This window comes from Aspergillus ibericus (genome assembly GCF_003184845.1).
Source record: "Aspergillus ibericus CBS 121593 unplaced genomic scaffold BO80scaffold_41, whole genome shotgun sequence".
Classification (NCBI taxonomy): Eukaryota; Fungi; Ascomycota; class Eurotiomycetes; order Eurotiales; family Aspergillaceae; genus Aspergillus; species Aspergillus ibericus.
In genome coordinates this window covers 221,803-238,804 of record NW_020292139.1, presented here as the reverse complement: position 1 = coordinate 238,804, position 17,002 = coordinate 221,803, and the positions used below count along the sequence as shown (strand labels likewise).

General features: G+C 53.8%; 6 protein-coding genes across 6 annotated transcripts; 2 read left to right on the top strand and 4 right to left on the bottom strand.

Moving 5' to 3' along the window:
• Positions 1-26: 26 nt before the first annotated feature.
• BO80DRAFT_496024 (DJ-1/PfpI family protein) lies at positions 27-873 on the bottom strand (the record flags this gene model as incomplete). Its single annotated transcript, XM_025723993.1, has 2 exons — positions 792-873; positions 27-730 (listed from the first exon to the last, which is right to left on the bottom strand). The coding sequence occupies exons 1-2, from the start codon at positions 796-798 to the stop codon at positions 27-29; spliced, it is 711 nt and encodes a 236-aa protein (XP_025572176.1). The 5' UTR covers positions 799-873.
• A 399-nt stretch (positions 874-1,272) lies between these two features.
• On the bottom strand, positions 1,273-4,052 carry BO80DRAFT_427911 (uncharacterized protein). Its single transcript, XM_025720131.1, has one exon. The coding sequence runs from the start codon at positions 3,585-3,587 to the stop codon at positions 1,695-1,697; it is 1,893 nt and encodes a 630-aa protein (XP_025572175.1). The 5' UTR covers positions 3,588-4,052; the 3' UTR covers positions 1,273-1,694.
• Positions 4,053-5,645: 1,593 nt separating this feature from the next.
• On the bottom strand, positions 5,646-8,287 carry BO80DRAFT_427910 (uncharacterized protein). Its single transcript, XM_025720130.1, has one exon. It carries the CDS (start codon positions 8,122-8,124, stop codon positions 5,785-5,787), a length of 2,340 nt encoding a protein of 779 aa, XP_025572174.1. The 5' UTR covers positions 8,125-8,287; the 3' UTR covers positions 5,646-5,784.
• An 885-nt stretch (positions 8,288-9,172) lies between these two features.
• On the top strand, positions 9,173-10,543 carry BO80DRAFT_363013 (F-box protein; the record flags this gene model as incomplete). The annotated part of the gene is made up of 2 exons (XM_025716081.1): positions 9,173-10,364; positions 10,422-10,543. The coding sequence occupies 2 exons, from the start codon at positions 9,173-9,175 to the stop codon at positions 10,541-10,543; spliced, it is 1,314 nt and encodes a 437-aa protein (XP_025572173.1).
• A 770-nt stretch (positions 10,544-11,313) lies between these two features.
• On the bottom strand, positions 11,314-11,895 carry BO80DRAFT_427909 (DUF1748 domain-containing protein). The gene is made up of 4 exons (XM_025720129.1): positions 11,808-11,895; positions 11,679-11,718; positions 11,580-11,622; positions 11,314-11,456 (listed from the first exon to the last, which is right to left on the bottom strand). The coding sequence occupies exons 1-4, from the start codon at positions 11,808-11,810 to the stop codon at positions 11,321-11,323; spliced, it is 222 nt and encodes a 73-aa protein (XP_025572172.1). The 5' UTR covers positions 11,811-11,895; the 3' UTR covers positions 11,314-11,320.
• Positions 11,896-13,553: 1,658 nt separating this feature from the next.
• On the top strand, positions 13,554-16,430 carry BO80DRAFT_182515 (pyruvate kinase CDC19). The gene is made up of 9 exons (XM_025714034.1): positions 13,554-13,686; positions 14,016-14,160; positions 14,253-14,297; positions 14,353-14,399; positions 14,461-14,541; positions 14,590-14,711; positions 14,795-15,628; positions 15,679-15,760; positions 15,814-16,430. Exons 2-9 carry the CDS (start codon positions 14,037-14,039, stop codon positions 16,057-16,059), a joined length of 1,581 nt encoding a protein of 526 aa, XP_025572171.1. The 5' UTR covers positions 13,554-13,686; positions 14,016-14,036; the 3' UTR covers positions 16,060-16,430.
• The last annotated feature ends 572 nt before the right edge of the window (positions 16,431-17,002 follow it).

Here is a 17,002-nt window from a genome sequence, read left to right as displayed (position 1 = left end):
ACCAACATCCCCATCCCCAAACCACCCTACGCAAACGGATCCACCCCCCCATCCCTCCACCTCCTAAACTCAATAATCCTCTCCACCTGATCCGCGACCTCCGCCCCCCAAACCCCCTCCACCCACTCCAAACACATATCCACCCCGGCACTCACCCCCGCCGAACTCCACACCTTCCCACCGTAATCACTCACCCACCTCGCCTCCCTCACCCACTCCACGCCCGGCGCCAACGCAACCACCTCCTCCCAATCAATCTTATTCGTCGTGGCGCGTTTCCCATCCAACACGCCCGCCCTAGCGGCCAGTCTTGCCCCAGTACATACCGTCAACAGGTACTTGAGCGATGGATAGACGCGTTGAATGTAGGTGATGTATTCGGGGAGGGGGGCGCGGGTGCCCCATCCGCCGGGGATGATGAGGACGTTGATGGGGGGCGCGGTGGTGAGGGTGTGGGTTGGGAGGATGGATTGGGAGAGTGCGGAGGGGAGGTGTGGGGGTTGGGTTGAGACGGGGGAGAGGGTGCGGGAGATGAGGGAGAGGGTGAGGGAGGGCGTGATGGTGGGGTTTTTCCAGGAGATCACGTTTAGGCAGTCCAGGGGGCCGAAGACGTCGAGGGCTTGGAAGCCGGGGAAGAGGAGGATGCCGATGTGGAGGGTTGAGGGTTGGGGTTGGGGTTCGGAGGGGGGGTTGGATGGAGGATGAGATGTGGTTGATGGGGGGGTTGGCTCTGTGAGGGGTTGGTTGAATGGGGTGAGTTGGAGGCGGGGTAGGTGGGATGGGAAATGTACCTGACATGGTGGGTGGGGATGATGTTGTCGACCGTCGACGTGATTGTCGTGGTGTGGATGTGAGGACGAGGGAGTTAATGTGACAGTGGATTGAAAGTGAATGTATAGATAGAGGGTGTTGAATGTTGTGCTGTGACAGTACTTATACTTCGAGAGCAGACCGCCTACAGAGAGCTATCCAATTGGGTTTGAGACTGTACGTGTCTGGCGCATGGGATGCAGTGGCATCCAACGTCAGCATGGTCTAGAAACAGTTTGGCACCGGCTATCCCGGCATGATATACGAGCTGATGGCCTATCCAGGGAACTATGACCTCAACGCAGCCCTGAAAGCTTTCTGTCGGGTACGTTTTTCCGCAAGTTTTAGTCCTTGTGGAGATTATCCATGTTTGGAATACTATATCTGCTCATGAAGCAATGGGGGTTGCATCTCCTATCACGATGTGCCATCTGCATCTTTGACTACGCTCTAGTGGTGGGTATAAGTTAATGCTATTCAAGGTGAATGACACTACTAATACTGAATCAATGAGAACCTCCTAAGTAATATGCTAGGAGAATCCAGTACATATGCAAGATGCAGTACTCCGTACACATCGCTAAGATCACATCCGAATCAACTCCGCCAGCAATGCTCCGACATGCACGTCGGCGGTCTGGTCGACAGCCAACAAGGTGCTCCGCTCCCTACCCGAGATACCGAAGATAACTGGAGATCAGAATGGAAAGAAGGCAAAAGAAGCAGAGAAGAGGAACAAAGCCCAAGAATAAAATCAGTATCGAGAAACGTGGGACAAGTATGTACCTGGTCACATCACGATTGTCAAGGGTATAACAACGTATATCACGAGAAACGAATAAGAAGAGAAGATTTCTATTTCAACTTGTCAAGTGCTCTGCAAGTCAGTTGAGGGTGAGGACGCCCATGTCAATGTCAACCTCGCTCGACTGCGCCTCCGCAGCAACTTCAGCAGGAGCCTCGGTGGAAGCCTCGATCGAAGCCTTGGGCTCAGTGGACTCCTTGGTCGCCTCTTCTACCGGCACCGTAGTCTCCGCAACGGGCTCGGTCTCAGGAACTGGCGGAAGGTCGGTGGCTTGTTCCACAGCAGCTTCAGCCGAATCCTCAGTCACCCCATTGGCCTCAGGGACAGCCTCCGTCGCGGGAACGGCAACTTCCTCAGCCACAGCTTCAGCGGAGGCCTGCACAGGCTCCTCAGCAGGAACTTCCTCGGCAACCTCGACAGGCTTCTCGGGGACGACGGCGGTCTCAGCCACACTCTCCTTAGCGGCTTCCTCCACCGCCTTTGCCTGTGGTGGTTCGGACTTCACGGGTTCAGGGGTTGCCCGCTTCTCCAGGGGCTTGCCCGGTTCCAGCTTGGTGGCGCGCGAGGTGCGGGTGTCAAGCTTGGAAGGGACACGTCTGGGAGCCCGAGCCGGCTTGGCGGGCCGTGGAGGGCTCTTCACCTCGACCTTGTCGTGCGTCTTACTCGCAGAGCTTGCGGTGGGACGCATCATCCGAGCCAAGAAACCCTCGTCAAGTGGTCTGGAGCTAGTGTTGCTCACCCGAGAGTGAGGCCGTTCGCTTCCGGAGTGAGTGGGAGGAGAGGGACGAGACGACGGCTTACGAGTGGTGGAAGCAGTCGGAGTAATTGCGCGTTGCTGGGTCGCAGTGGTCGAGCTCTTGATTGTGGACGGCTTCCGAGACAGAGTAGACGTTGTGGTGGCTCCCTTTCTGACAGTAGAGGAGGCAGTCGAAGTCGTTGCAGAAGCCGAAGGGCGAGTAGTGTTGGCCGGCGTGACCTTGGTGGTGCGAGAAGCAGCCGAGGTTGTGGGCTTCGTCAAGTCACGAGCAGGCATGGAAGACCGTGCGGGTCTCGTGGCGGGCTTCGTTGCAGGGTTCAAAGACGTCCGGCTCAGCTTGTGTGTTGCAACTTTGGGAGCCTCGGTGGCTGTAGCCCTGGTAGTCGCTGGACGGGCAGTTCGTGTGGTCCGAGTTGCCTTGTCTTCGGGTTTGGCAGGCGAGGTGGGCGTGCGGGGCTGCGCCGGGGATTTCGCAGCAGGCTTCGGCGCCGGCTTGTTCACTTGGATGGTGGATGGTCGCTTGGTAACGGTCTTGGTCGGTTTAGGAGAAGAGACCTCGGGAACCTTTAGAGTTGGCTCTGGGGCTGGAGGACTCTCAACGACTTCCACGGGCTTTTCGGGCTCTACCGGGGCGGGGTCATTCTTCTCCGGAAGCTCTTCCTGCTTTGTCTCCAAGGTTGCAGCTGGTGGTTCAGTAATCTTGAAGGGGAAGCTGTTTCGAGTTGGAGAAACGGACAGTGGACTTTTCAAGCCACCTTCAAAATCCTCCGAATTGAAGCTTCTGACCCGGGACGGGGCGGCAGGGCTGTCGCTGCGACCACTCACACTCCGTAGCCCTGCAAGAGGGTTCGGCTGAGTAGCACCATCAACAGCGACAAAGCTTGCGCGCACCTTAGACAAAGGTCTACCTGAGCCGGAATGTTCCGAGCCAACAGGGGATCGACCCCGAGAGGGCGGGGAGGTGGTATTGCTCTGATTGTTCTCGAATCGAGCGAGGAGGTTTCGCACACCGGGGTGACCACCTGCCTCGTTCATGATGGCAGCTCGTTTGGGGGACAAGTGGCGGTAACGAGAGGTCAGCAGAGGGTATTGGTCTTGCCGGCTAGGACTGGGGAGAGGGGAGTCGGAGGTGGATGTAGTCGAGGACACTGAAGTGGACAGGCGAAGTGGAGATTCAGCACTTCGCACGGATGCTGAGAAGGAATCGGAGGGCATTCACGTTGGACGCGTCCCAAAGGGAGGGGGACGGGTGACGTGATATAAACAGAGCCCAACCACAAACGGGGGGGAAACGGTGGTTCGTTGGTGGGGGGGAAAGTCAATGCTGGTGAGACAACGCAGCGGCGGGGGACACAACCATGGTGGACAGCAACAAAGAGCGAAAGAGGGGACGGTGAGAGGGTGATTGGGGGCTGAACGAATGGGTGCCCGGAGGAAGAGTAGGTGAGAGAAAAAAAGGAAAAGGGATAAAGGAAGCGAAGAAGAGGGAGAAGGAGGGAGAAGTAGTGAGGAGGAGGAGAAACGGCGAAACAAAGTGGAGAGACAAGGCCCCGACACCTCAGGCAGCGCGCTCAGGGGTCGGATCCGCGGCTTCACTTTGATGGCGCGCCGTCTCAGATCAGGATGCTTCGCTTCCCGACGCCCTCTCCAACTTACGTACTTTCGGTATTATTAAATAATCATATTCATCCCCTCTGCCCGGTGGATGCCCCTGGCCTGAATAGTCTCCGGCACTATTGAACCCCCCAGGCTGATTCTTCGTTTCTTTTGCGATCGACTGAATAATCGACCACTCCTTGCAAAAAGTTCCTCCCACGATTGAGGGAGTTGAAACAGTCCTCTTACGGGCTGAAACTCTTCCTTCCCACGGCTTCACATGTCCAGCGACTGTCATGGTGGCCATGGAGCCCGATTAGCCGGACTTCCTGCAATCTCCTGCAGTCCCGATCGTCCCCCCACGCCCCTAGAGGCCAGCTTGCAGCTCTCTGCGAAACAAATAGCTGAACCTTGATCGTGCTTTTCGGTTGTCCAAACTTTGTTCCCACGCCTGCACCGATCTTGCATCCCCCCGGTGGCAATCCAGTCCGCCCACTGCCATGGCTGGATGGTGTTCATCTGGCCAGGCAGGCCAGTTCCTGGATGACCGATGACCAGGTAAACGCCGGGTGGATCAGGGATGGACTCCATGATGCTAACGTCGACCAATTTCCCTCTAGTGCCATTCTAGCCCTTCTAGATCATTCATGGAATAATCAAAGGATGTCATTAGTGCTTTTCCGTTAATTGCCCCGGTGGGCAACGCTGCACAGACCTCCTCCCTCCCTTTCTCTCTGGCATGGACACTGTCACACAACACATGGCGGCACTGCTCGCCGAAGTATCCATGGCACGGTTCCAGACCATCCGCAAATTTAGTAAACAATAGGTATCTACTGTTACAAGGCAGATAAATCCACAGAGAGTGGCAACAACAAAGAGACGAGAAACTGGTCCAGGTTGAGATCCAAGCGCCCCCACCTGCGGGATTAACCTTATAATGCAGGGAGTCGCACTCTACCACGGTAACTCCCAGCAGCCATCAGACCGCTGTTAACGGTGCTCTCTCCCGGTCGGCTACACTGCCATTCACGAAGCATAATTTACAATAGACTTGAGCCAAGCAAGGACCAAAGCCCGGCACTGAGGCTAGGCTTGAAGCAACCTACGTGTCCGAGGCTGAGACCGACAGGCCTGCTGATCGCTTCAGCTTGCATTCTACCACGTTCACATAGACGAAAGATACAATCACCATCCTAAATGTCTACATTGGTGCACCCTTTCAGAAACATCCTGTCGGCGAAGTCATTGTCCGCCATATGATAATTTAACCGAGTAAAATCTGTGGGGCTACGAGTGCTATGCTCCAACCTCCAAGAACCTTAAAAGAAGACTGGACACATCTTGGTGGGCGTGTTTGGATGCATCAGATAGCTTCACTCCGCCAGCTCTGCCAGATGGCATTCAACTGATTTCACCGCTTCCTGCTTGAATGTCACAGGCAACCAGTCCCAGACATGGAAGTACCGGACAATCCTGCAGGGTCTGTGTATAGGCCAATTGGAAACATCTCAGGATGCACCACAAGCTTAACGCACTTGAGGGTTGGAGCTCATTGGTGTTCATGGGGTGTCTAGCCTGGGATGGTGAGTTCCCCGCGCAGCCTATCGCGCCGTACACCGTAAACCGCGGCCCAGGTAGTCAAAGCTAAAATGGATTGCAAGGAATGATAGAACGGTTGATTTCTGATCAATGGCCAGCATACTATACGATAACTATGAATACCCTATTCCAATACAAGCACTGCCCGCCCCAAAACACCATGGAACAGATCCTTATACTCAAATATGTCAAGACTTAAATGCACGAAAACAACCTATAAATCAGCCGGGTCAGAAGGCAACGACTCCGGCATAATATGACCAACTCCAGCATCCTCGAGGTCATCCTCGGAGAGTATCCCAATTGCACTATCCAGTGGCTTACGATGCTTGCCCCGACCAGCCTCCACATCAACATATCTTGTCATGCTGACCGGTGTGATGGGTTCGCTGCCGATATTCAAGCTATCGGATTGGATTTCGTCCGATTGAAGCTCCCAGTTAGCAGCTCGGACCCTGGCTCTCCGTCGCTCGTTGTTGACGGATTCCTTCATGAACGCATATGACCGCGCTTGCTCCGCAGCCCAATTGTCCAATAGATTGTCTCTCGCCTCAACTTCCAGGCGCAGCTGATTTTCCAGCCCACTGTTACTGCGCCGAAGCCTCTCAATATCTGACTTGGCCTCCTCGAGCGACGTGTTGAGCTCGGAAACTCGAACATTCATCGATCCAACTTCCTGTTCGAGGCGCTGTTGCTGCTCTGCTGCCCCTTGCTCCAGAGTCTGGACCACTTGCATGCGCTCGACCTCAAGTGACTCAACCTTGGCTGTCAGGTCACACACAAGGCTGCGATTTTGCTGAACGATCTCTTCCAGTTCTCGAATGCGTGTCTCTCGCTCTGCAATTGTGGACTCGGCAATACGAATAGCACTCTTCTGTCCCTCCATTCGCCGCTGCAGCTCCTCCACCTTTTTCTTGTGCGCCTCATTGCTTTTGGCTTTATCCGTCTCTAGCTCTGTTACTAACGCTTCGAGCGCCTTGACTTCTTCACGGTATTTGTCGAGAGCTGCATTGAGCCTGTCAATACTGACTGCCTGCTCCTTTCCTTCGCCTTCAAGCTCTTGCATACGCATTCGCGTATGAAGCATGTCTCCGGCGGAAGTTGTAATTGATTCTTCCAGGTCTTGGATTTTCTTTGACGCTGCCTCATACCGAGCCAGCAGAATATCGAATTGACCCCGGAGTGCGTTCTCCCGGCCGACAGAGCCTTCTAGTCGTGTCTGCTCGTCTCCAAGATTCTTGACAAGCACCTCTACTCTCTTTACCAATGCCCCAAGAGTTGCATTGCCGTCACCTAAACTGGCATTGGCAGTTTCGCCAGGGACTGCTCGCTCTAGTTGGAGGCGTGCTGTGCGGAAGCGCTCGCGCATCGTAGAGATGATGTCGTTGGCGTTATCTCCTGGAAATCCTAGACCCGACAGCTCTTCCTTAATATGGTCAAGTGCTTGAGCGGCATCAGAAGCGCGATGCAGGGTCTGGGTCAAGGTAGGCAGGACTTGATCTAGGAAGTCTGGTGGTGGAGAGGATCGACGAAGAAGACCCTCAATTGCCGTGCCTCCAAATGAAGCAACTCGGGCACGGCATGCATCAAACAGGTCTCTTTTCTCTTTTCTGGCGGCTGCGAGGTCGGCTGACAGTGCAATTATTTCCGCCTCTCTTTTATGGTCCGGTATAGAGGCCTGGGTCGATGCATCGGCATTTGCATGTCCTTGGCTGAGAAGCGAAAAGTCGTCGGGAACCAAAAGCCGCCGGGCTTCTAGTCCTCGGAAATCTGGCGAATCTGATATCAGCACTGTATCGTAATCCCACCCACTATCGTTGATGATCATTGTCTCGCCCTCGGTGTTGATCATCGTGTCATGGTCAGAATGACTATCCGGTGAAGGGAATGAACGTTGCTCCTTTAGTTGGGTATTTTCAGACACGACCTGTTCAACTATCGATTGCGGTGACAGCCATGTGGTTTCACCATTCGATGGTTGACTCTCCGATACAGGCTGGATTCTTTTGACCGATTCCAACTCATGCTTCAAGGAATCTCGCTCGCGCCGTAGTGACTGGAGCGTCTTCTCGTATTGAGCGGTTTCTCGTTTCTCGCGCTCCAGCTGGTTGATCTCATCACTCAACCCTACCCGCCGGATCCTTCGTTGGGTCCGCGCGTCTAGGAGTTGTCGCAGGGGTGTGAACTGTACTACACACCCCGATGAAGCTGGGTCGGCAGCACTTGGAGAGCTCATGCAGCGGCGAGACTGTGCAAGAGCGGTCGAGCGCCTTCGTAGGCGGCGGCTGGGAGTGCGCGTCAGAGGATCATCCTCTGCGCGCTCCTCGAAGGAGGTGCGAAACATGGCGGGAGTGAGGCCCGTCGAGTAGTCGAGGCCATGTTGCAGCTCAGGGCCCGGGCCTGAGAACCGAACTCTCTTGCTAGACCGACGAGGGGTCTCGCAGGACGATGCTGAGGCAACATGGCGAGTCTTCTTAGTAGAAGCCGGCGAAGGGGGCACTTGACCAGATGTAGAGCTGTTTTGTCTCTTTCGCCTAGTTTGTCTCGTGTCCATGGCGATTGTGTATTGGTCCAACTGGTGTGAGTCAAGTGTCGCACGAGCCCCTCAGCCCCTGATTAGTAGTATTGTGGGGGGTGGGGGAGAAGTTGCTAAGATGTTGGAGGGGCACCTGGCTAAGACAATAAGAATGATATAATCGGGGAGTCGTAGATGGTCATAGATATACTGTGTCGTAATGATGATCGGGGTACCACAACAAGCGACGGCAAATCACCCCGGGAGCTGGCGTATTGTGATTTTTCCCAAATAGGCAAGGGCCCATCGTGCCTGCCTACGCGTGGCCCAGGTCACTGCCTGATTGGGAACGCGTAAACAAACCGCCCTTGCACCGGTCAGGTGACCTCTGAATTCGATACCTTGTATTTCAGGCCCACATATGTTTCCCTACCCTGCTGAGGCTGCTGATATGGATGCGATGTGCAAAGGTAGACAGATAGTACCTAGTGGTACGAAGTGGTGGCAGACTCCGTACTATTGTTTTTGTTCGAGAATGACCAATGAGGATAGATGGCCCGTATCTTATCTCCCGCCCAAAAACCATCCTGGGCACCCGTTGCCGTTCTGTCATTTTGCCGTCCTCCCACCACCATGGGATTTTGCGCTGGAATATGCTTCTGGGTACACAGTCAATATACACCCTCCAGTGAGATGTGGCTGCATGTCTAGACTTGAGTACCGTCCCTCGCGATCAATGGACATCCCGCTCTTCCCTCCACGGCTCTTGATGAGGTGATGGGATGGGGCCTGCAAGGGTGATGTCATGCGGGAGGCCAGCTGGGCTCGCCTTCCCCTCGCTAACTGAGAGGCTAACTTAGTATGCAGATCGTCAACCACTTACCTCCCAACCCACCCATCTTTATTATACCATCGCTTGCTGTCAACTTTATTATTCAGGCCGTTATCTGGCGAGAAGCTTCGTGCCTGGCCTGTCATCCTTGGTTTCTCGGCTTTGTCAGCCCGAGGACTCGTGATGGCTGCTGCACTTGTGGATGAGGATTCCAAGCAGCCGGCCGTGGAGGAACGGAACCAGGGACCGGCCGAGATGGGGGACGATCCCCAAGCGTCTCTATCGGACTCGGCCTCCAGCTCCCCTGGTGAAATTGGACCGCCCTTTTTAGAGCTCCCTCCTGAGCTGGTTCAGCTGATCCTATCCTATTTATCGGCCCCAGATCTTGCTCGCCTGTCTGCCGCCTGCTGCACCTTGGCTGAACATGCGACCAACGAACTCTTGTGGATGAACATAGTCAACTCCCACCTTCCAGAGCCAATACATGACCCTGGGGTGTTTGACTCGTTCCGCACTCTTTACATTGCCCATCACCCTTGCTGGTTTGTTCCTCGCAATAAAGTGTGGTTTTCGGATATCGAGCACACGGGGAATCTAATTCTCGCCCGGTACGATCACCGACGGGGAGTCATAGAGGCTTACCGAGTCATTGCGGAACGACGTTCCCATCAGTTCCAGCTTTGGGATTTGAACCCAGATGTCATAGTTCAAAGCTTCAATCCTAAGGTCCGTCTCTGGCTAGATGATCCAGTCCTCCTGTTGAAGAATCGTCATGGGGCTCGACCGCAATATCTACGCGGCGAGACACGCATGGCTATGCCGGTTGAAAGCCAAAATATCTTTAATGCCTTTTCACTGTGCTCCACTAGCCTGCCTGCTGATCTGAAGGCGAACCAAGAATGGCCCCCGTCAAACATCCCGAGTAAACACCGTGTTTGTCGTGCTGTAGAACATGAGCTACCGGAACGGGACCTCCAGCCTCAACAGCTGGACAATGTTTCGCAACATGCATTCCGAATCAAGAGGTGGGCACATTTCCAAACGGGGATGCCCATATTCACTGCTGGTCGGAGCGAAACGCTGTCGACCTATGCAACACTCGACCCTGATTTATACACGCCCACAAAAGAGAAGCCATATCAAGGGATTTGGGTTGGAGACTACTCGGCGCATGGATGTGAATTCCTGCTTTTCCTGCAACGCGAGCGGGTGGATGAGCATGCTAGCCCTGAGAATTCAAGCGATTCCGACGAAGAATCCATCCCACAATGCGGCCTGGAGGCAATCAAGCTTACCGGAGACCCCAACGTTCCCCGTGGCGAGATATCCTTCTCGGCGGATGATATTGGCTCAGGGGGGCTTATCCGGATCGCAGAGGAGGCGCTTTTCCAGGGGGCCCGGATAGTACGTAGCAGAGGCCATGTCGCCGGCCTTGGCTTCAGAGATGGTAGGCTCGATCTGTGTTCGTCTGATTGTTTGCTTGGAGTCTAACTGGGCCTGACAGATACCTTCATCGCATCTCAACTGATTCTAATATCGACTGAATGTGTGGCTCACTATTGGGAAACCATGGGCCACATCTCCTATTACCGCCGTCTTGACATCGACGCATTGCTTCGGACCTAAGTGCCGATGGTTACGAAAGTCACGATTAACGAGTCATGCTGTTCACCCCTACGGTGCTTCCAGAATATGTATTTGGTCCTTTTGGGTGACGGTTATGCGAGCAGAGAGGTTCTGCATTCCACGCCTTGTTTGAGCGAGCACGCCATGCTGCGTTTGATAGATCTATATGGGCCTGCAGAGGCTTAACGAACTATTTTTATGATGAAACTGCTATTCGATGCAGCTTTTGGGATCGGGACGTGTCGAGAATAATACTACAGAGTTACCACCGATGAATGAAGTGAATGAAATCGGAGACAATTGTACAAGTTTATCCTAGCCAGTGGCCTGCGCGTGGCTTTACGGGTAAACATAAACCGGGAGAACCTCGATGGATAGCCTGTCAGAAACGGCCGTCGTTAGGCTAAAACAGAAGAGATGCAGTTGTTTCCCACCAACCGGGAAGCTATGTACATGCAGACATACCGCAGATGCGGACGATCCAAAGTAGGAGATATCAATGGAGCGGATGAAGGTATACAGTCAACGCGAGATACCTAACGCCGTGACGCGCTACTCAAACGAGCCTCAGCGGACCCAATGCCATGATCAATCATGGGCCACCATCGCACACATGGACAATCATTCCGCCGCGATGGATGGCTTTTTTTCTTCCTTAAACGCACTTCTCCAAAAGCACGGGACCGATAGCGTCTAACTTCCCGACCCGGCCACCGCAATTGAGATGCCGCCGCAGGGAGTTCATATACCGAGAAGCGATTCCTGAATCGACGCTGATTACCGTCTGCGCTCAAAATAGCTCGTAGAACCCAACACCGCCACAGACTGATCCATCACCCACTCGCCCACACCAAGGTAATTATCAATCCACTTCTTGAAGTCCTTGTTATCGGTGATTTTGTCGGAGTTGAGACTGGGGCTGTGAAGGACCCCACGCATGTCCCCGATCAGGGACGTGGGGTGAATGGATTAGCTGGATTCGTGGTGACACCTCGCGGGTGATGATCAAGGCTGGAGAAGTAATGGGGTTAGTTACGTTAGGCCAGTTGAGCGCTTGACGCCCGCTAGGAAGGCGGAGACTGGAAAGTACATGGTTAGTCAGATAGATGGTTCAGGATATGGAGGAGACACGTACGAAGAACCGCATCGAATGCGTAGTGAGTTAGACGGCCGAGCTAGATGATAGAGCGAGCTGGTCAGTAAAGATAGCCTCAGCCAGCCTCGTACCCGAGGTTACTCTCCAACCACCGCAGGACATACGTACCATTTTGAGGGGGGAGGCTTCCACGAGTGTGGTACTCAAATATTCCGAACTTGATTATACTCTGAGTATATCACACCAGCAGAGGAATAGCAATAGCAATAGCTATGAGTGTAAACGTTCCAGGATAAATTCGATCGAAAGAAAGTGTTCAGTGACCCCACAGACCAGCTGGATGGTCAGTCATCGAGGTGGGTTCACGTGCCGCGGCTCGCACATGACGTGGGCAACTGACTGGCTGAGGCGGTGAGCCGGGGAGGAGGGGGCTGGGTCATGCTTTGTGGGTGGCTGGGTGGGTGGTTGATGTGGCTGGTGGATAGGCATGCTTACCCGGAGACAAACAAAACAAAACATCTGGCTGCGGGCAGCATCCTCCACCTGGTCTCCGTCTTGGTGCCTCACTGCCAGCCTACAATGTATACTTTACTCCGACGTACGGAGTACGGAGTGCGAAGCACAAAAGTAAGCAAGACGGAAACCTCCGTCTAAATACCCACTCACCTCCCCACCTAAGCCAACCTTTCCCATTGAAATCACAAAGTCCGTCCCAACCTACTCCGTACAAAGGAATGATACCCCTCAAGCTGAAGAAAGCACCTCATCTCCGAAGTCCGAACACCAAGACCGCCAAGTCCCTACCATAAATAGTACATAGTGTATAGATAACTAGTGGGTGGACTTTCTGCAGGAGGGGTTGATAACCGGGTCTTGGCTCTGCAGATTAACTTACCTGTCTATCTTACCTAGACCGGAGGGGTGTGGTCTAGTTTGCATATACTATGTCTTGGGGGATTCACCGGGGGCTGTGTTGGGTTTATATACTGGGTATAGTATAGGGGGTACATAATATATGTGGTGACTGAATTTTAGAGTCGGAATACAGATGCCTAGATGTCTAGGTGGGAGGGACGGGGATAGGATACTCAGACTCGGCCTGTAGGTCAGTACTGTGCAGACTATAAAAAATACTAGTATGGAGGGCATCGTGCCCCACGACCCATCCAATAAAAGTAAGAGATAGATTGACCATTAGGTATCCTAACGGTGGAGTGATCATATAGGACTTCATTATTGCTAGCCAGGCTTACGATGTGGAGATGGGAAAGATACCTACTTAAATAGGTAGGCATATACCGTGGTCAGAACCGAGACGGAATTCGGATGTAAATGGTTGAGGTGCTTTACATGGTATTATCTCCATCTTCTATTCCGCACTTGGTTGAATCTGTCTATGTTGAGGAAGTGGCATAGTGGCATAGTGGCATGGTATGGCAGACGGAGGACTCCGAGGGCACCGACAGTAACCCCTAAGTACACAGTAGGACAATTCGCGGCAAATCTATAATTACCCCCATACCAACCAACCCGGACGGTCCTTCTCCATACCTACTGGGTCCCGGATGAGCAAATTTCAGCCTTATGGGTTATGATGGATCAAAGACGGGTTCTGGGAAAAACTCAACAAACTAGAGGAAAGACAACCACTCATGTCGCTGGATGTGGGGACGACAGGAGAGGTTTTCCTCCAGTCAAAATATCATGTGGTCCGTCCAGACGCTCTGAAGGTCCAGGGCGATTTATTTTTGTTTTTTAATTTTCCCAACAGATGGATGTGGATGCCTGAGACGGAGGGGATTAGATGCCTGAGGATGACACACGGCTGGGGTATGGATGACTACGGAGGGACTGGTTTGCCCACCGTTCTCGGCGGGCACCTTGGCCGGCCAGTCAAAAGCGCGGAGGGAGGCAGCAGACAGCGGACGAGGGCGTCACCCGTCACGGGTCTGAATTGAGTTTTTGGGGGATAGATATCTGGCGATAGTGCCGGGGCAAGAATAAATGAAAGATATCTCATTAATAATGGGAATTGGGGACTGTGCTGGTAAGTACTCGGTAGGAGGAGGCACGCCGCAAAGCTGGCCGGTGACCGAGAGGGGACCACCCAAGCAAGTACTGACGGAGGTGAGCCACCCGCGGGGAACCGACCGAGAGGACGGGCCAGTCCCAATGTGGGAATCCCGCCAACCAGCGGCCAATGGCGGCCACCAACATTTTCCTTCCCGGGCACCCCTCCTCTAGTCCATCTCGCTCTCGCTCACCGGCTCCGTCTTTTCTTCCCTATCATCCCTCCTTTTCTTCCCCCTCCTCTCTTCTCCGTCTTCTCTTCCCTCTGCCATTCTGCTCGTCAGTTCTTCTCCAACTGTTGTTCAGTAAAAGACATCATCCTTCACTATGGCTGCCACCAACTCCCTCGACCACCTGAGCAACCGCATGAAGCTGGAGTGGCACTCCAAGCTCAACACCGAGATGGTGCCCTCCAAGAACTTCCGCCGCACCTCCATCATCGGCACCATCGGTACGTCTTTTCTGTCGCGCGGTGGCGAATTCCATCTGGAAGCTCCCACGTCAATTAGCGTCATCCTGTGCTAACCTCTCATTTTTCTCTAGGTCCCAAGACCAACTCCGTGGAGAAGATCAACGCTCTCCGCAGATGTACGCGCATCGCATTCCTTGATTGCGGTCGTTATCAAGCTGACTAGATCTGTAGCCGGTCTGAACGTTGTTCGTATGAACTTCTCTCACGGCTCTTATGAGGTAGGTTTGCTTTGGTCGCAACCATTAAGCCGTTTCGTACCGGCGTGCTGACCCCGCTAAGTACCACCAATCCGTCATCGACAACGCCCGTGAGGCCGCCAGAACCCAGACCGGCCGTCCTCTCGCCATTGCTCTGGACACCGTAAGCTAAAGCTCCAATCATTTGGAATACCAATCTGACCCTTCTCAGAAAGGTCCCGAGATCCGTACCGGAAACACTCCCGGCGATGTGGATATCCCCATCAAGCAGGGCCACGAGCTCAACATCACCACTGACGAACAATATGCCACTGCCTCCGACGACAAGAACATGTAAGACCACTCCCGCTGCTTCCGTCCGTGCCATTGGAGCTATTTCTGCCACTGGATGGATCCCGCTGACCCGCCGTTGGTAGGTACCTGGACTACAAGAACATCACCAAGGTGATCTCGCCCGGCAAGCTCATCTATGTCGATGATGGTATCCTTTCCTTCGAGGTCCTGGAGGTCGTTGACGACAAGACCCTGCGTGTCAAGTGCTTGAACAACGGCAACATCTCTTCCCGAAAGGGTGTCAACTTGCCCGGCACTGACGTCGACCTTCCCGCTCTCTCCGAGAAGGACATTGCCGATCTCCGCTTTGGTGTCAAGAACGATGTTGACATGGTCTTCGCTTCTTTCATCCGTCGCGGCAGCGACATCCGCCACATCCGTGAGATTCTCGGCGAGGAGGGCAAGGAGATCCAGATCATTGCCAAGATCGAGAACCAACAGGGTGTCAACAACTTCGACGAGATTCTCGAGGAGACCGACGGTGTCATGGTCGCCCGTGGTGACCTTGGTATCGAGATCCCCGCCCCCAAGGTCTTCATCGCCCAGAAGATGATGATCGCCAAGTGTAACATCAAGGGTAAGCCCGTCATCTGTGCCACTCAGATGCTCGAGTCCATGACGTACAACCCTCGTCCCACTCGTGCCGAGGTGTCTGATGTTGCCAACGCCGTCCTGGATGGCGCCGACTGTGTCATGCTGTCGGGAGAGACCGCCAAGGGCTCTTACCCCGAGGAGGCCGTCAAGATGATGTCCGAGACCTGCCTGCTCGCCGAGGTTGCCATCCCCCACTTCAACGTGTTCGATGAGCTCCGCAACCTTGCTCCCCGCCCCACCGACACCGTTGAGTCCATTGCCATGGCTGCTGTTTCCGCCAGTCTGGAGCTCAACGCCGGTGCCATTGTTGTCTTGACCACCAGGTATGTCGATGCCGTGTCGTCCGATCGGATAACTTGCTGACGTGTTCCAGTGGTAAAACCGCTCGCCTCCTTTCCAAGTACCGCCCCGTCTGCCCCATTGTTATGGTTTCCCGTAACCCCAAGGCCACTCGGGTAAGTTGCGAGCGTCGTGTTATTGGCTTGACTCATGCTAACGAACTGTTCAGTACTCTCACCTGTACCGCGGTGTCTGGCCCTTCCTCTTCCCCGAGAAGAAGCCCGACTTCAACGTCAAGATCTGGCAGGAGGATGTTGACCGCCGTCTCAAGTGGGGTATCTCCCACGCTCTTAAGCTCGGCATCATCAACAAGGGCGACAACATCGTCTGTGTCCAGGGATGGCGCGGCGGTATGGGCCACACCAACACCGTCCGTGTGGTCCCTGCTGAGGAGAACCTCGGCCTGGCTGAGTAAATGCAATCCGGGATGCCACCGTGCGGTGGATGACGCGGTAACGACAGCGATTGGATAGAAGCGCCAAGGGGGTGTCTCTGGATATCGTAGACCGGTCTCGTCACGACGCGACGACCAGGGAGTCTGCACGCGAGCAGGCTGCTTGTGTCTTCACTGCGAGACTCGTTAGTCGGGGTAGGACGAGGAGCACCAGGAGTGCGCACTTGGGTCTACCACATCATTCTTTGACCCGGACGCGCTGGGGGCGGCACGCACCTTTGGAGACGTAATCTGTATTCATCTTGATTTGACGTTAGTTAGCCAGCCATATGGTGGACTTTGCTGCGATCAAAAGCTAGATTAATAAGTTATCCATTCATGGCTGAATGATAGATTTGCTGAGCAATGCTGGACATAATGCAAGTAATGCCCTGATGGATGTGAGTCGCAGACAATTCAGATAAAGTAGTGAGTGCTTCATCTCGTAAGTTCATTCAAGAATCAGGCGTTGCTCCTGTCAACAATCACAGACTGTCGTCTCATGAAAGAGAGAAGAGAAGACGAAAGACTGTCACCTCCCCCTTCCCGTCAGAAATGCGGGGAAAATCACTCAGCCCAGCAAGGGCGAGAGGGGTGGTGGGTGGACAAGAAAACCACTCAACCGAGGCAATTCAATTCACTCAGTCTCCCCTCAGTCATTCAGCCTGTAGTTAGTTGCTTGAATCCAGTTGCTAAATGAATCCATTAATCAAGATGCCCATGAATGAGTCACGTAGGTAAGGTAGCCAGTCAGTCAGTCAATCAGTCACGATCGCAATCCTCAACCAACCCGCATCCCCAAAACGCAAAAAGAGAGAGAGAACAGAATAAAGCAAGCGAAGCAAAACACGTCACAAAGAAGAAAAAAAAGAGATTAAGAAAGGGGAAAAGAGAAAGAGACGAAAATCGCGAAACTCCATCAGGT